Source organism: Scheffersomyces spartinae (genome assembly GCF_019049425.1).
Source record: "Scheffersomyces spartinae strain ARV_011 chromosome Unknown scaffold_6, whole genome shotgun sequence".
NCBI lineage: Eukaryota > Fungi > Ascomycota > Pichiomycetes > Serinales > Debaryomycetaceae > Lizanozyma > Lizanozyma spartinae.
In genome coordinates, this window is record NW_025065053.1 from 114,258 (window position 1) to 132,705 (window position 18,448).

Sequence of the window (18,448 nt, forward strand, 5' to 3'; positions counted from 1 at the left end):
CTCCATCACGTGAACGCCTGCGATTGGGTGCAAATAACTAAGGTACTGCTGTTGTAAATTGTCTTAATAGTTATGTAGTATATCTTGTTATATATATAGCTATTTGCTTTTACGTTGGCTTCGAGCCAAAAACTTGGAGTTCATCACCGTCACTCCTGGCTTACCGTTTGGGGTATTTGACAGTGAAGTTCCAATTGGTGGACTGGAATGCCCATTCCCACCACCGCTTGTTTTAGTAAAGCTTGAACGTCTGTTGTCTGTAGTTGGTGTGATGTGAGATACTGCCAACTGAGCAGCATGTAATGTACCATTGATATCGTTACTGTTGCTGGTAATGCCTAAACCTGTAGACATATTAACTTGTTGTTGGCGCTGATTGATTGGAGGGGGAGGCTTCCGTTTAGTATTCTTATGATGTGAGATTCTATCGGCCATCATTGAATGCCTTCCATCATGTCCTTCCGAATTTGAATGCTGGTGGCGGCGATGACTTTGATTTTGGTTTTTCACATGATGGCTATTATTATTATTTTGAAGATTATGATGATGAGCATCTTGCTGCTGCTTTGGAATACCATGATTAGATTTATGTGTATGGTCTAATTTCTCTTGCTTTCTAGGATCTAATGTTGGTGTAGTAGCTGGTGCGACAGGAACTAAAATCAATTGGTCTGGATCTTCTTCTTTCTTTGCAACAGCTTCTTCCTTATTTCTTTCAATTTGATTGGTTTTAGCCTTAACTAATGCTGATGTCCATTGGTTGACTTCATATTTCTCCACTTCAAAAATATACGAAGATACTGGACCTGAAATAGAAAATGTGCCCGTGGTGGGCAATAACTTATGAAATTTTGAAGCAGCACCAGAATTTAACAACTCCTTGACCTGAATAAATTCTGGTGATAATTGAATCTCACTTAATTTATGGTACACTCCAGATTCTAGTCTGTACAATAGCATGATCCGTCCATGGGTTGTTATTATCATGGTGCAAGTTTTAGGACGATCATACAAGTTGGCAACCACAACCTTCACAGTAGAACAGCTTGAAGTTGTAGAAGCATCCTCATTTTGCTTTTCCTTTTCCTTCTCTTTATCAATGTTCAATAACTTCTTGAAAAGTGACCGATGAGACTTGGTTGAACCCCCATCATCTGTATTGGATGTCTGAGAGTTCTTCGGACTGGTAGGACTCACAGGAACCGGCTTTTCAACTTCAAAATAATCACGAAAGTATTCAAGCTCATCATCTAACGAAGCCATGGTAGTTGCTGAAACTGGTTGTGGCTGAGAAGTTGTTGTTAAACCAGACCCTCTTAAACTGGATGATCCATGAACAACTTGGCTTATCATGGTATTACCATTAATTCCACCAACAGTACTTCCTCCTCTTGGAGCTAAAGCTAACGAACAAATATGTAACGAACCTTTATGTTTCCTTTCAAAAACATCTGTGTACTGTTTAGACACAATAACTGGACCCACTTTCAAGATCCGTTCATCTTCATGTTTTAAGTAATCTTTCCATGCATTATCAAGAACTGACATGGGTGCAATTTCTATCACCAGTGATTTGCGACTAACAGATTGCTTTGAAGATGTTATGGAAGACGAGGAGCCTTTCTTGCTTGTCCTTGTTGAACCCGTACGTGAAGTATAGCTTTGACGGGAGATGGCCGTTGGTCTAAGAATCTTGGTTCCAGGTATATAATCTGGATGAGGAGTCGATTGTCCTGATGTACTAACGGTACCAGTACCCGTTGGTGTTTGTGACTTTGATGATGTTTTAGGTTGCTCTCCATGAAAATCACCTAGTTCTTCATTACTACTAGTCTTCCCACTTTCCTTCTTCAAAACAAAGGCAGCCACAGATGCTGCACTCACAGGGACCCCAGTTCCATTAGAAGCTGAAGACGTTGGAAGGTGAGAGTTTGAACTTGCAGACTCACTAACATTTCTTTCAATCTTTTTTGGCTGGCAAGATTTGCGGGTTGACAATTGAGGTTGGGACAAGGATTTCATTAGATCAGGCACTTTCATCATAGATTTAGCAGTCATTTTGTAAGGACCTAACTCAGGAGGAGGTCTGTTCCAGACAGAATCAAAATCATCAAAGTCAATATCATGAAAGAAATAATGAGACTCGATTTGTTGAATAGACAACCGTTTACTTGGTTGTAACACCAAGATTTTCTTTATCAAGTCACGAATAATTATTGGGAACCCAGCACTGAAAGCATATTGTAGTTTGGTAATTTTTTGAAAAGTAAGATATTCATTTGTGGCCTTAAATGGTGGTTTACCAGCAATCATTTGATATACAATGCAACCAAAAGCCCAAATATCTCCAGGTTTCCCACAATATTTATTATCCAATAGTTCCGGTGATACATATTCAGCAGTTCCAACAAAGGATTTGGCTCTAACATCAACAGGGTAATTTTCTGCTTCTCCACCCTTTTCAAGCATACGGGCTGTACCAAAATCTGTGATTTGAATCCTCATTTTATCGTCCAATAAAATATTCTCTGGCTTAATATCTCTATGAATAACACCATTCTCATGCATATAATTGATAGCATCAAGAATTTGAGCCCCAAAAAATTGGGTACAGTCTTCATTAAGAGTACCATATTTTTTGATCAATGATAATAATTCCCCATTAGCAGCATAATCCAAAACAAAATATAAGGAGTGTTTATCTTGGAAAGTGAAAAATAAAGATATAATTCCAACTCTGTTGCTTAAACGATTGAGAGCGTATTTTTCAATATTTACGTATTTCACCTTCTTCTCTTTAATGATATGCCGTTTATCCAAAATTTTAACCGCATATTGCTTTGAAGTATGCTTATCTGTTGCAAGTACCACTGTGGAATATGAACCTTCACCCAATTCTTTACCAAAAACGAAATCTTGAACCGTGCGTTTGATAACAATATCATCGTCTAACGTACGGACTGCAGCTCCTCGTTCCACCCAATCTTCCTTCGTCCCCTCCCTAGATGGTACGTTATCTTCCATATCAATTGCTTCATCTTCTTCATTCGTAACTTGATTTAAAGCTGTACCTCTCCTAGCCCCTCCAGCAGCAGCAGCAGCAGCAGAGAAACGGGAAGTAGCACTATCTTGTAATTGACGTTTATGGTCTTTCAACTCATCTGAAATGGTCCTATCCCCCTCAAGAGTCAAGTTCAATTCTGGATTGGTTTGAGCCGTTGGGTTCACATGAGGGTTGAAGTCGAAAGAACTGGAAGAAACACTTTGAGGTGTAACTGGAGCACTATGGATTCTATCTGGAGTTAAGTTTGAACTTTCATGTGAATGGATTTGCATTTTGGGTAATCTCAATATTTCCTCCTTATGAAACAAGCCTTGACGATAAAGTGTAGCAGTTGAATGTGGGTGGCTTGAAGCATTAGAACCATTGTTGTTATTATTATTATTATGATGATGTGACTTCATGATTGCTGGAGTATCAAGGTTGGAGTCCAAAGTATCCATGCTTCCGTTACCACTAACAACTACAGAATCTGCAACATACATGTCGTATAAACCAACCAAATCCGAATGATTTTCTCCTTCTTGTGGAAGTGATGTAGAACTAGTTGAGAATGCCGACATCAAACAAGTTCATCGATGAATTCATGTATGGTATGGACAGTATTCTTAGGCTAAGTAAACAGATCCAGAAGGGTATGAACAACCTTATGCTGTGTTTAAACTATGCTCTTTATAAATCTCTTGAGCGTTCTTGGATGGTATATTAGTCCAGTTCTATTTGGCCAAGCAATACAGTCAAGCAATCCTTAACGTTACTACTACTTATTAAAGAGTTACCTTATATGAACCAGTAACTGCCAATGATGATGTTGCCCCTTGTAATAAAGATGCTGTCTACTTAAGAAAAAATAGCACTGCCTCTGTTATCACTGACTTCTTGGTACTATTGCTTTGCTTGGAACAATCTTATTGGATGGAAACCGAACTATCAGTTAGAGAGTCGAGTTTACTTGAATGTTGTTCCGCAATGTCACTTGTCTGCAACAATTGACAATCAACTTTGAATCTTTCCTAACCACCGTAATTTATGGCTGAAGCTTATTGATAATCCAGTTGAACAACATGTTTTGGTTTTGGGTTGATCTTGCTCATGCTCGCTTTGTAAACTTGTTAGGAGTCATAAATCTCCTAATACGGAAAATAGAGTCGAATAATAGTGAAACCAGTTTACACTAATTTCCATATATGGGAATCTATGTCTTTCAAGCTATCCGTAATGACGTAATCTATATAAAGTACAACAAATGTGCACATCTTCTAAGCAACCAACATTACAGAACAATACATAATTAATAGCACAATGTAATATACTATCAATTGAATTCACTTCTAATCCCTAAAGAACAACCTTGATTAAATACGCTTACGTAATAAACTACGTAATACTGACCCGCACACCACAATTCATGGGATCAGTTATTAATTCAAACAGTAACAATCTTTTGCATTCAAGCCAATTCCAAAGCCTTTACAATTATAGCTCATAGGATAGTGTTTATAATCCAGAATCGTCCGTGAATTGAAAGCGGCTGACAAACCAATTGTTGAGGGTTGCAACAACGCGAGTGCTTCAGCCTACACAGTATAAGTCTTGTTAGTCAGTGATGGCATTCCCAATGGACAATGGTCACCTTATAGACCACATACGAACGTCATTGTTGCTACTAGGAGATGGAGAGACTGAAGGAGGAAGAAATGATGCCGATGGCAGCAACAGTTTGCTTCGAAGGGTATTCTATGGTTCTGAGTCCGTCCATGGTGGTAGTGAGTTGGCATACTCACCCCCTATTACGTTCAATGTCGCGAGACATCTCCAGAATACCATGCAGAAGCTGGCTTCTGACACTCATGGTGATGTTCCTCGAACCATGAGATCCAGGAGTCGAAGACATGATGGTCATACCCGTACTTATCACCGCGATGGTGGTGCAAGGCGACATAACCGGAAGCTAAGTAGAATAGTGGAGAAACTGGTTCATGCTAATAGTCACGTTTCAAAGAATGAAACACTCATGGAAGAAGAGGAAGAGAACGACAACGACGATGAAGATGAAGAAGATGACGATCTTACGTCCGAGAATTCGGAAACCCAAGATTATAACCCACATTCTCCGTCCACTATAACCCCGAGCAAAGACAAGGCGACAAACAAACTACGGGACGACAATGCCAGACGTACTAGTATTACCACTATTTCCGATACAAGCTCATTTTCATCCATGTCGACTGCCAGACGATCTACATCTTTAACGTACAGTTCAAAGATACGGCGTAGCTCCAGTGGAAAGAGGAATTCCAAGCCGGAATCGTCTGATCTGGTGGGCGACAACAATGCTGCTGCTAAATTCGATAAGAATAAGAGGAAGCATATGGCCAAACTCAGGCAATATATTGGCAAGAAATTGAGTGGAGGCAGTGATAGTGAAACCGAAACTAACAGTGGGAACGACATTCTTGAAGGGAGACACTGGGATTTAGAACATATTGAAGAAGAGGCTCGGGATTATTTGGATTCAGATAATTCCGATGCCTTAACTATAGACAGTGATTTTGGAGTTGCAGTGGGTAAGAATGGTAATGTGGTTAAGAACTTGGATCCAGAGGAGTTGGAAAGAATTAAGAATAAAGGAACAAGACGTAAACTTTCCGGAATGCATGCAAATGAAGACCAATTTTTAGATGAAGATGACACTTATCTTGACGATGAGGAGGCTGATTCTGAAGTGTCTGAAGATTATGAAGGAGAGGAGTTTATAGAAGGTGATGAAAATGATTACGACGACGATGAAGACGATGAAGATGACGACGATGATGAAGAAGAAGAAATTGATGACGATGCCATTGAAGGAGAAAGTTACGAAAGTGAAGCATTTGATGACGAAATGGAAGAGTCTACGTTTTCAGACACCGATTCTAATTCTATGCTTGATTCTACTTCATTACTTTCAGTTTCATACAACAAAAGTCAAAGTTATATTTTTGGATCTAATGGCCATACTGTCACTGATTATGGACAGCTTTCAAAGAAGCGGAAGAAGAAGAGAGGCAGTTTTGCTGATGCACAAAGTACCAAGCACACATTACCTAAAGGAGGACTATTCAATAATAGCATGGGGAAAATACCTCGGATATCCAGTTTGGGTAACATTAAGGGCCTAACAATAGGGAAAGAAAAGAAGCAAAACTTATTCAGAAAGATAGACCTAAAGGAAAGGGATGGTAACGTTTCAAAACAATCAAATTTGAGTAATATGATCAAATCAAGACATAAACTGTCTCATACTAATCCCTTATCCTACTATGGATTTGTTGATCTGGATGATGTACTGGTGGTCGGCACCAAGAAGGTGAAGCTTGATATATTTCTTCCTCCTAAAACCACACCTACATTAAGTGCGTTACATATTAACAGTAACGTTGCTATTAGTGACTGCATTGGATATGTTCTTTTGAGTTTAACATTAAAGACTGAGGAGTACAAGAGTGTAACTGATCTTGAGTTCTATGACCCCAATAACTGGAGGCTAGAATTGGTTGATGAAGATGGAGAAAACTACGGCTCCTTTGGGATTTTAGACCGAACTCGTTTACTTTCTTCTTACAATTGTCCTCAGCAAGTAGCGTTATGCAAAATAGAAAACCCAGAGGAAATTGCTAGAAACAACAGAATAGCACCACTACCTTCAGAATTTAAGCAGAGTCTTGCTGAATTCCAAACACGTTCCAAAACTACATTAGTCTCATTATCCAATGATGTTAGAGACCAAGAATCGGTAGATATAATAATATCGTTGAAGAGTGTCCCACATGATTTTACACAGCAAGATTATTACCGAATGACTATTCCTGGTCATATAACGGTGGGTCAATTAATGCAACAGTTTTGTCTTATTAGTGGGATGGACCCATCAAGATGGAAGTTTAGAGAATGCAGTGATGATGGTACCTTTACTGCTGATGAGACCACCATTAAACCCAATCCATTTTTGCGTGGTGGTTCCACCACCAACTTTTCGAAACCCTTATCCAAATCATATTTCAGTCCTGTGTTATCCGATACTCAATTGGTGAGCAAATTGACTACGTATAGCTTGGAGATTGTTCCCAATAGTGCATATTCTATGATATTATCTGCTACAGCACAAGGTACCAATGCTGACAATAATGGTAATCATTACGGGGCACTTAATTCTATGATAACACCGCCTGCCAATGGACTAACATCATTAATCACTCCATCTACACTTGACGAGAAACTCCTGAGCATGGCTCTTGATCCTGTTTGTGGAGCCAACTTGGACTCTTCCAACAACAAGCCGACACCACCACCACCACGTCATCAAGTGGTGTCTTCCTCAAAATCCAAGTTTGAAACGGAGAAGGCCAATAAGTATTTGCAAGATATCATGACGGGGAAATCAACGATGGAGATGCCTCCCAACATCAATACCATTTATTTCAAATGGAAAGTATGGAGAAAGAAACCTACGATTTTGAATCGAATTGAAAAATCTTTAATCATAGACGGAGATTATGTTCATCTTGCACCAACTGATGACATTACGTTTCGAGATACCAATAATACGTTTTCCAATTCCAGTGGAGGCTACCATTCGAATAATAATAGTAACAGTACTACTACCACCAGCACCACCCACCATCACCACCATCTTTACTACTACAACTACAACAATTACTATAAGGAACTGATGCTAAAGACCAGCTCATTCCATATCACGCAGATAACAAAGGTGAAACACTACAAGAACGCTAAGAACCCCAACCAGTTCAAGATCGTTGTATCCAAGCTTATTGAGGGCGGGAAAGAGTCACTGGTGAAGAAGAAATATGATCTTGAGGCGTCCAACTCAAAGGAGTGTCAAGAGATTATCGAGAAGTTGAAATGGGTGATGCAAGTGTATAGGTTGTCCACAGCCAACTGAGGTACCATAGTTATATATATCTGTATGGTATACGGTATTTTTTGCGGAATATACCCGGTTCGATTCCGAGGTGGGACGAATTTATTAAGTAAGTAAAATCTTATTCTGTTTCCACATAAACACATTATTTAACATTATCTCTTTACATACACCAGAAACTTTGAATTGACATTAATTTGAAGTCCCGTCCATTTGTTTCAGCTTTGTTTTAGCTCAAGTTCCCTTGTTTCCACTTGCCAGGGCATCTCATCGCATCTCATCTCATCGCATCTCATCTCATCGCATAAACATGAGTGGATTATCGCTGAACTGGAAACGGCTCAGCAAGCTGATAGATAAGGGCAATGGTGCCAGTAAAGGCTCCAGTAAGGGCAGTGTCTCCAAGAAGACCAACAGGAAGAGTGCCAAAAGGGGTACCGTTTCCCCCGTTCCTAGTTCCACCATTGAAAAGACATTGATACGAACGGTTTCTGCATTAGAATACGCTCTCTGGACACAAGAGACTCAGATCACCGTTGATAAGCTCGAATTGGACACTAAAAGGTCCTTGAAAATAGCAGCCCATGTTTCGGACGAACGGAAGAAAGACATTGGTAAATATATAGCCATAGATTGTGAGTTTGTGGGTATAGGCCATGAAGGTAAAGAGTCAGCATTGGCCCGAGTGTCTATAGTGAACTTCTATGGTCATATTCTTTTGGATAAGTTCGTTAAACCCAGAGAGAAGGTCACTGATTGGAGAACTTGGGTCAGTGGAGTTACACCCAAGCATATGGTAGATGCGATTACTTTCCAAGAGGCCCAGAGATTGACCAGTGAGCTTCTACAGAACCGGATCCTCGTGGGACATGCTGTGCATCACGATTTGGAATCGTTATACTTATCCCATCCTCGGTCCAAGATCAGAGACACTTCGAGGTTTAAACCGTTTCGAGCCATTAGCAAGGGCCGAACTCCGAGTCTTAAGAATCTTTCACTGCATTTCTTGAAGCTTGACATTCAAAGTGCGTCCCATTCGTCCGTGGAAGACGCCAGAGCCACCATGCTACTCTTTAGACTATATAGGAAGGACTTTGAAAAAATGTATAAATAATATATACATATATATATACATATATATCTTCTAGTTCTCTAGTCTATTGCCCTCGGCATACGAACAGGCCCCTCTGTAGATCATCTCTTGATACACCCGGATATCTCTATAGTTGAATGGTCTCAACGCCGGAGAACTCATGACAAACACCTTCCGGGACGCCAACATCGTCTGGACTTCGTCCACGTTCTTGGTGTGGTCGTAGTCCTTGCTGTTGATGACAAAGAGCATTATCTCTGAGATCATATCAAGACACTCGATGCTGGTGCTGGCCAAATACGACTCCATGACAGGCTCAAGCAAGTGACACACCAAGAGAGCAGCCTTGGGGATCACCTTCATCACATAGTAGAAGAACTCAATGAACTTCAACTTGAACACGGGGTCAATGTCTCCCTTGCACAACGCCGAAAAGTAGATCAACATGTACGACGAAGGTTCGGCCTTCTTCGCAAAGTCTGTCACCACTCTGGGTAACGTCAACCGGTCGTCCACCGTCACAAGCTCATTGCTGAGACCAATGCTGTGACAGTACTCTTCAAACTCACTCTTGCTCAGACACAAGTAGATGAACACCACGTAGGCCACGCAATTGTCGTGGATGTTGTCTCCGAAAACCGGGGTCCGTTCCCGTAACAGATACCGTAAGGTGAAGTACCGCTTGACACACTCCAAACAGGTGGGTCTGATGTGGGAGTACTTGAACCCGATGGTCATCACGTAAAACACATGGACGCCAAAGTTCTTAGCGGTGATTTGAAGACCGTTGGTCGACTCAAACTCGGAAATATGCGGCTCCAAAAACCGTTTGGCAGAAATGATCTTGTCGACGTAATCTTCACCGGCAGCAATGGCATTACACAACACCGTGGTGAAACATTGGATGGCCGGTTGGTATAATACTGGACTGTTCATGAATGCTAGGGCCATGTAGGGCCACACAAGAACCGAGGCCAAAGCCGAATTCTGTTCTAAACCATTGTAGAGTCTGGCCGAAGCCAAGGTGGCCGTGGTGGCCGTTTCCAACTTCTTTATTTCCAAGCTGCTGATGAGTTTCAACCATCTGGCCGCTGTGGAGTCGGCAATGCCGTTCCGAGAGATGATTCCCACGATTAACAATGCTCTGCTTTGGAAAATGGAGTTCCTGTTGAACGCAACGTCCACAGCATTACTGCACCATCTTGCTCTCCAGCCGGAGCGATCGTCGCACGTACGAAATACAGTGATGAAGTTGTCGAGATGGTCACAAACGGCTTCTAGCATATTGGCTTTACTGAACATCTGGTTGGGATCTGTTTTGGAAGCCTTGCTTTCGGTGGTGGTCAAACCAAAGAACATCTTGGCTCGTTGACTGCTGAAATACTCAATGGACTCGTTAATGGTCTGGAGTTCGTACGAGGTCAACCCGGGTTTCTGAACAAACGATTGCAACACATTGATCAAGAGGCCCTGTAAGTCTGCACCCACATCAACATGAATACTGTCGATGAACAACGAGGTGATAAAACAAACATCTGGAAAATGTAACTGGGCGTACTTATAGGAGTCAAAGAACAACGAGCTGCAGATTCGAATCAAGAGTGTGATTTCCATCAACTTACTCTGTGACACTATGGGCGAGTCCACCTTATCTGTGTTTTGGACATAGTGAATCAACCTGTTGATGACTTTGGAGCACGTTTCGTACGATGGAGGAATCACGCAAATGATGCTGGTCCATTCGGTGTCACTGTCCTTCTTATCAAGAGCAAAAGCCACCACTTCATCAATCAAGATGATGGTCAACCGAGGATTGGCAAACAACTTCTTCCACAACACCTCCTTGATGACCGAAAGCTTTTCAATGTTGAACGCCGTGATTCGACAGAATTGACGGGCAAACTCCGCAACTTTATCGGGCCCATTGACTTCGTCTTTCAAAAGAATTTCGCTGCAGATGTTTTGGATCCATGGAGCAATGTACAAGTTGGTACTTAAACGGAGTTCTCGAGGCAACTTCTCGTAGTCGTGGAAGTACGCCGTGAATATCCCAAACGTCAACTCTGGATGACTGGTGGCTAATAGTTTAGAGATTTCCACCACAAAATTGGTGGCATCAAGAGGGAACTGTAAGTTGGGAGCCGTGTCGATGGTCATCCCCAAATCAACTTCCAAAAATTGTAAAAGGGAAGCCAATAAAGCTTGGGAGGCCCTACGAACATCCAGTGTTTTCGCCAATAACCCGTGGAACGCAACGTTCACAAGAGTTCCTATCCATAACTCGTTATCTTCACCATTGTGGGCGACTTTCCCGAAATCGGAGCCAAACTTCTTGGGGATTCTCGAAGTCGCAAAGTATAAATACTTGAGGATTTCATCTCTTTCTTTGCTTCTGAACGTTAAGGGAATATCGTCGTTAACATAGACGGTGAATTCGTCTTCGCTTCCTTTATCCTTGGTGATCTCACACTTGGTGATCTCGGACAATCGATACACACTAACAGCATGGTAGCTTGCGGTTCCCGTAATGCTTGTGTCCATAGTCTCTTGGTCTCCCACCCGGAGCCAGGTTCTTCCAATGTTAATGGTCACCTTTCTGCTGGCACCAGTGGTGTCGTTGGAGCCTCCAACTTCGTAGCAGAGCACGTCTCTGAATTCCACCCTTATGTCTCGAGCAATGGATATGGAAGAAGGTTCAATACAAATGTCTTCCAACACATCAATGTTATCCAAAACTGAATGGAAATGAATTCTATTAAAAAGCTCAGCCTTTCTAGACTCACTGGCAGTGACTAATAGTCCAGGAATAACGGACCGAGGTACATTGAAGTAATTAACTCTCATACAATTCACGTAGAATGGTGCTGGAGCATACAGTTTAACCAATGAAGTATAAGTCTGGAGTAAATGGTTAGTGAGCATGCACTCAGTGAAATCAAACGTCAAGTTGAACTTGTTATCCCAAAATTGACTAGCGGTTTCAAACATTTTGTACACCAAAAACTTACAATCAAAGTTGAAGTCTTTCAAGTGTTTCAAATTGCACACCACCACCGGAGTCCCGTCACGAGAGAAGGCATTGTGAACCAAGGGAATATCCAAAGCAGTGTCAATGTATTTCTGAGACATCTTAGCCATGAAATCGTTAAAGTCCTGCGTCGTTCCTTGGTTAGGGTCAAATGCCTTGTATGGATTGGCGATTTGGAACTTCAACAACTCTCGGGGCTGGCCCCACCCCCATAAAAGATCATCAAACCTCTTGAAACAAAGCATCTTGGCTTGGAAAGTACTCTTCTGAACGTGAGCCACGTCCGTCATGTATTCACGACGAATGGAGTTAACGTAGGTGTAGAAGAAACGGTGTAAGAACCTTAACTCTGCGATTGGCACCTCTGCTTGAGGGAACAAGACTTGCAGCTGTTGCAGCAGTTCCAGTAACTGCCCAAGCTGATGCTGAGTATCATCATTGGTGTTGTTTTCAACACATGAAACCTTAACCAAAAACGACTGCACTTTGGTGTTCAATTGGTCCATTTCTTCCATCTTATCGATTAACCCCGGGAACTTGAACAAGTCCAACGTTCCATTGGCCATGTTCTGAAGGATCTTCACAAGTTGCATTAGCGTTCTCTTCACCTTGGGATTGCTGACGGTGACACCATCCAAATAAGCCTCAGGACTGATGATCACCGGACATAAGAACCGCAAAAAGATAAACGACCCCACGGCTATCAACACCGCCTCGGGGAATTTGGCTTCCACCGTGACGTAAATCTGGCGACTCACAATCTTCAAGACGTCGGGCATTAAATCAATCGAGTCAATGATCTTATCCACCAAAGTCGTGACAAAATACATGAATAAGTCGGCATCCGGAACATACGAATCTCTCGGTTTCTCGATCTCAATAGCAACGTCATTCAAGTTCAATTCTTGGATGAAAGGCTTCACGGTGGCCTCCAAATACGAAGTCCCGGTGTTCCGAGCAAACATATACAACAATCTTGTCAACGTACTGTTCCGGCGGAAGATGTCGGTCGAACGGGAAACATACTTGATTTCCTTAGCCAACAACACCTGCAACAACTCGCTGGTCTTGTGGTTATAATTGAAGACTGCAAACAACGACGAGGCAAGTAAAGTGTGTTCTGTAGGCGATGCCACTTCTGCCACGGACCCCATGATGTCCACGATGTTGCCCAACTTCTCAAAGACTCCGTCGTACGACGCTCCGTCGTCAGCCACACTCATTCGGTTGTTGATGTTCTGGGCAAACACATTAAGAAAAATGGATCTGATTCGAGTGTTTTCATGGTAACCCAAGGGCAACACAAACTGCATTCCAATGTCTCCATTGGTCTGCAACATGTTGGAGATGCACTTGAGCACGTTGTCGATGATTTGGTTGATCTTGTACTTGGATCGCATCAACGTGGGACTTAAATCCGTAGCGGTGTACTTCTGGAGGATCTTGTAGAAAAGAGAAAAGTAATTACCAAAGGCAAAGTCTTTGTACTTCTTCATGTCCTTATCGGAGGTATTTTCGGGCACTTCCAAGATCAATCTCTCCAGAATGACTGTCAAAGTCTTGACGCATTCGTTGGCGACATCGATGCTTAAATAAACAATTTCCGAGTCCTTAAACTTGGACTGAATGGTCAGCGCAGCCATGGGAGTAGAGGTCGACCCAGCAGAATGAATGCTGGTCGCCAGACCACTCGAGTCGTTCTTACTGCTTGAGGTCGTGGCTGTCGATTGTATAGAGACAGACGAACTGGCGAGCATCCCCCCCACGGGAGATGAAGAAGAAGAGGAAAGCTCATCGTAAAATACTCCATTCTCTAGCCATTCACATACATATTTGACAAAGTAGCTTCTGGTTTTCAAGAGCCCGTTCATGGCCAACTCGTCTCTCCCGCTTTCTAAGGCGTGGATCAACTTACAGAACCGAAGCTTGATTCTGGCAGCATCTTGGATCAGATCAATGAGCGCAACAAACTTGACAAGATACGACAACACTGTATTGTAAAGCGCAAGCACGTAGAAGGAGCCCAAGTTCTTGTTGGTGACAAAATTGGTAAGAATAACCAAAGTTTGTTCGGTAAAAAGAACGATTTCATCATTGACAACGGCTGCATTGAGGTATTGTTCACAGAAATTGGTCAACTTCTTGCAAATCATGTCATACACCAAGGCATGAGACTCCGTAGCCAAGGCATCTTTCATCACCACCCGGATGACCAAGTCCGAACTGGTTAACATTTGAATGCACCGATCTATGAAATCCCCAATAAGCGTTTTGGCTTCTTTGTATTTGACAGGATGTTGCAAGGCAAACTCTTCCAGTAGGAAACTACCACAGGTAGCCGAAAGGAACCCTGAAAAGTTTCGAAACACAAGTCCTTCCTCCGTGGAGTTCGACAAGACGGTTGTTCTATTGTCCAAAACGTCCAACCAACGGTGGTAAATCAAGCTCCAGGCTTCAAACAACGATGTGGTGGCCGCAGCTTGACGTAAATGACGTCTGATCCGCTTGTGAAGCGAAACGTACCCTGTGAAAACGGCGTCATTCTCAACCAAACTTTGAAATACGTCGGCCAAGGTGTCAAGCTTGTTTACGGGGAAGCCAAGAGCCTCAAAGTTCTCCAATTCCTTGCCATGGTTTCGCATAGCTGTCTTGGACAAGTTGTAGTATTGAATGTCGCTGTTGCACAATGAAAGAACTATAGCCTTTTCAACCGAAAGACAAATATCCGTGTAACCAGGGTACAAGTAGGTTTCAAACTTCATGTTATCCAACTTTATGGCCTGCCTTCTTTCCAAAAGTCGATTCACAAAGAGGAAAGAATCCTTGAATTTGGAGTCGGACAAATCAATGCTAAAACAAATTTCTGCTATGGACTGGATAGTGATATTGGTGATGCTGTAGTATGCAAGATAAGCACCAGGAGATCGGTAAACGGTTTCACAGGATTGGGGCAGCACTATGGAATATGCCAATGCCAAAGCAACTTCAAAGAGCTTGGAAACAGGGCTTAAAGGATGATAAACCAATGAAAACTTGAAGGGAAGTACTTTATTTGCAATGTAGTCGTCAATATCTGCTCTTAAGATAGGATCGTTATAGTCTGGAGTAGTTCCTTCTCCCATGAGTCTTTTAGAGTAATAATAAATATTAGGGCATGTAATGAACAGCGCCAAAAGACTTGTGAAGATCTCTTCCACTTCCATAATGAGTTTGTCCTTCTGCTCTTCATTGGTGATGGTTGTAGAGTCTTTGGTTCTTGAATTGTTCAACACAGCAGTGAAAAACAAACCCACTGCCATATTGAGATCAGATTCAAGTGAAGGAGAGCCTGATTTCTTTCTAGAATTGGACAATTGTGAAGCAGGAGTAGTGGTTTTATGTATGGCTGTTTCCGGTTGCTGCTTATCTCTGGTTGAAAATATGGATTTGCTGGTAGAGGAAGTTGAAATGCTGGCTGTATCCGAATTGATACTATTAATATTATGATGTAGCTTGATATAAGACACCAATTCCTCATAATAAGAATCTAACGTGCTTCCAAAGGTATCCACAGAATCAAAGTTAAAGTTCGGGTTATTCAAACAATACCGTTCACACGCTGTATGGTGATAATTGTGCATGCTCTTATTATTCAAGTTCAAGATCTTAATGCATCCAAACATGAGATTCAGTAACTCCAACATCAAAGGCTGCACAAGAGCCTTGAGGATGGAATGTGCTCGACAAGTGCTTGCTAAACCAAGAAGGATCTTGAGAGTCAATCGAGTGATCCGAAGCGAATGCTTACCCTCTCGGAAAGTCTTAATAAAGTCTGCACGTAATGCATCATCAGGTAAAAGACGAAGAATGCCCACCATGAAGTTGACGGTGAGATCATCAATGATTGAACTAAGACTGTTATCATTAGGTAAATTTTGGAGTAAGGTCATACTAGTAAAGAACTCAATCATATAAGTGTGAACAAACTTACTTAATGGATGGTTTTCAGCCTCCAGTGTCAGAGGGAATCTCCCTACTAAATTAATGACGTTAAGCATTGAATGCACAGGGTCCAACAGATCCAAAGTTTCCATTTCTTTAGTCATTTGACGCAAAAACTTGACTCTTTTATTGAAGTTCTTCTTAAATCTGCTGGGCTTTTTCTTCTCTTCCATCTCCACCAAATCTTTGGGGCAAAAAACCACTAGCCAGGTCTGAATCATGACCCCAGCGAGGTTCCGTTGAACGGTTTCAAACAAATAGGAAACGAAATCAAACAAGTTGACAAAAGAGGTCTCCAAGTCTCCGTCCAGCTTATCACTGACGAAGTCAAGGTAATCTTGAGGTCTGGAGAAGCATTGGTCCCGTAGCGAAGTGGTAAAGAATAGTAAGATAGTCAATCGCCAGGTATTTGACTTCACAAAGGGTAACGCCGTGTACAAGCCTCTAATGACCTTCTTCAAGACCGGTTTGGTAAAGAACATGAACCGGAGTAGTTGTGTGTAAAGCTGAACATTGACCACGGGAATGATTTCCTCTCGTTCACTATGAACAAATAATTTAGACCACAAGTACTGAAAATAGTCCTCTGGATTGGCTGCTGAAACGTACCGTAATATGGTGTCGATGTAGTCATCAATTTGGTTCAAAAGAACCTGATTGGCTGGCATTTCTGTGACAGCAGTAGTGGACAATAAAGTGGTCTGCTCAAGAGGCGAGTTCAGATGCACGGCATGACGAGATTGGACATGGTGAGATGGTGCTCCTGATGCAGGGGTAGAAGATGTGCCTACATGCCTTGTTCTTGTTGACGTACCTGCTGCTGCTGTTGTTGCTGAGGCCGCTGATACCGATACTGATGCAGATGGAGCGATTCGCCTTGCTATGGGCGAGACTATTGGACTGCTTAGTAATGACGAAGACGACGTAGTCGTGGCAGGATCCTGGACACCTGAGATGACGGAGATAGCCGACGACGAATCCAAGGGGTGACTGCTTGGGAATTGGGGAGTAACTGTTGATGACACAACCGATTGAGCTATGGATGCAGTTTCCTTGTCCTTATCCTTTAAAGTAGAAGACGCTGTCATGCTATTGGCCGAAATCTTATGAGACAAATTAGTTTGCGTTGATGACGTAGATTGGTGGTGGTGATTATGACCTTTATGGGTTCCGATATTCATACCCTTAATAAGGGCATGTGGGATATCCTTTCGACCGGTGACCTCGTACAAGATATCCAAGGTGAATCTATGAGACAAAAGCTTGAATAAAGTCTCTACAATGGTTTTGACTGCTGACAGATGAAGTTGGGACGGACGGGAGAACTGAAGAAAGTTCCCGTAACTGGATATACTATCAAAACATAGTTCAAAGGGAACAGGAGACTTATGACGATCCCAATTGGCCGATATGACTTCACTCATTAACTTTACAATGATAGCAATGGAGGAAATTGTTTTATCGTCTCTATCGGCCAATCTCGTTTGCCCCGAGGTAAGAAGACTCTGAACATACGCATGAGAAGGTGCAAATGGAGTTGAAGGAGTTGGTGCAGCAGACATGGGAGTCGATGCTCCTGTTGCTAACGATGACGAGATAGATTCATTCAATATCCCATTGATTAAGGTGGCCATTCCTTCAAAAAAACGGGAAACAAAATTGGGCGACGACACGTTGGATAATATGATCTCTTTGGTCTTTTGGAAATGGGGGTTCAATTCAATCTCAACGATGGACGAACCCGTTCTATGGGGCAAAAGCGATTGTATTCGTTTACATAGGCCTTCGACGTATGCCAACATCATTGTGTTTTGAGTATCGGGTTTCTTGGCCGACATTATGGAATGGAATAAATAGAAAATGCCACCTTGACTTTGGTGGTTCACGGAGGTAGTTATGTTATATAATTCCTTATGCTAAATGGAGTAATCCCTTATCGCTCAAACTAAAGCCAAACAAAAGTTTTGCTGTGGGAAAGAAAATTCAAATGATGTACTGTTGTCCCCGATGGCCAAGCCAATATGGGCAACTTTCGATGATTGTAAATGGAGTTTAGCCAAAGTTCCACTTTGATATATTATGGCTCAATTGGACAGGGCTATTTTTTTTTGGCGTGGTAGTATATAGGCGTCGACGAAACATTTGACCGGCCGCACCAAGCTAAAGTTTGTTAGGTCGGGCGCGCACTACGCCTGCCTTACCTGCGTTGGTTCCTGCCTGGCTGCCCCGCGTGGGAGATCATGCACACGGATATAATCTTAGATGGTGTCGTTTCCCCTTTGGCTGTTGGCTTTCCTGCCTGTTTACGAGGCACCAAAGACCTTAAAGCGTCCTACATATATCGGGCGGCCATAAAACGTT

At 42.2% G+C, this 18,448-nt stretch overlaps 4 protein-coding genes across 4 annotated transcripts; 2 read left to right on the forward strand and 2 right to left on the reverse strand.

The window, feature by feature from the left end:
- Positions 1-99: 99 nt before the first annotated feature.
- Positions 100-4,820, reverse strand: PKH1 (PDPK1 family serine/threonine-protein kinase; the record flags this gene model as incomplete). Its single annotated transcript, XM_043194958.1, has 3 exons — positions 100-3,584; positions 4,602-4,638; positions 4,779-4,820. 3 exons carry the CDS (start codon positions 4,818-4,820, stop codon positions 100-102), a joined length of 3,564 nt encoding a protein of 1,187 aa, XP_043050155.1.
- A 66-nt stretch (positions 4,821-4,886) lies between these two features.
- KQ657_004285 (uncharacterized protein) lies at positions 4,887-8,006 on the forward strand (the record flags this gene model as incomplete). The annotated part of the gene is made up of 1 exon (XM_043194959.1): positions 4,887-8,006. One exon carries the CDS (start codon positions 4,887-4,889, stop codon positions 8,004-8,006), a length of 3,120 nt encoding a protein of 1,039 aa, XP_043050156.1.
- Positions 8,007-8,295: 289 nt separating this feature from the next.
- Positions 8,296-9,099, forward strand: REX4 (putative 3'-5' exonuclease; the record flags this gene model as incomplete). Its single annotated transcript, XM_043194960.1, has 1 exon — positions 8,296-9,099. The coding sequence occupies one exon, from the start codon at positions 8,296-8,298 to the stop codon at positions 9,097-9,099; it is 804 nt and encodes a 267-aa protein (XP_043050157.1).
- Positions 9,100-9,129: 30 nt separating this feature from the next.
- IRA2 (Ras GTPase activating protein) lies at positions 9,130-17,925 on the reverse strand (the record flags this gene model as incomplete). Its single annotated transcript, XM_043194961.1, has 1 exon — positions 9,130-17,925. One exon carries the CDS (start codon positions 17,923-17,925, stop codon positions 9,130-9,132), a length of 8,796 nt encoding a protein of 2,931 aa, XP_043050158.1.
- Positions 17,926-18,448: the final 523 nt, after the last annotated feature.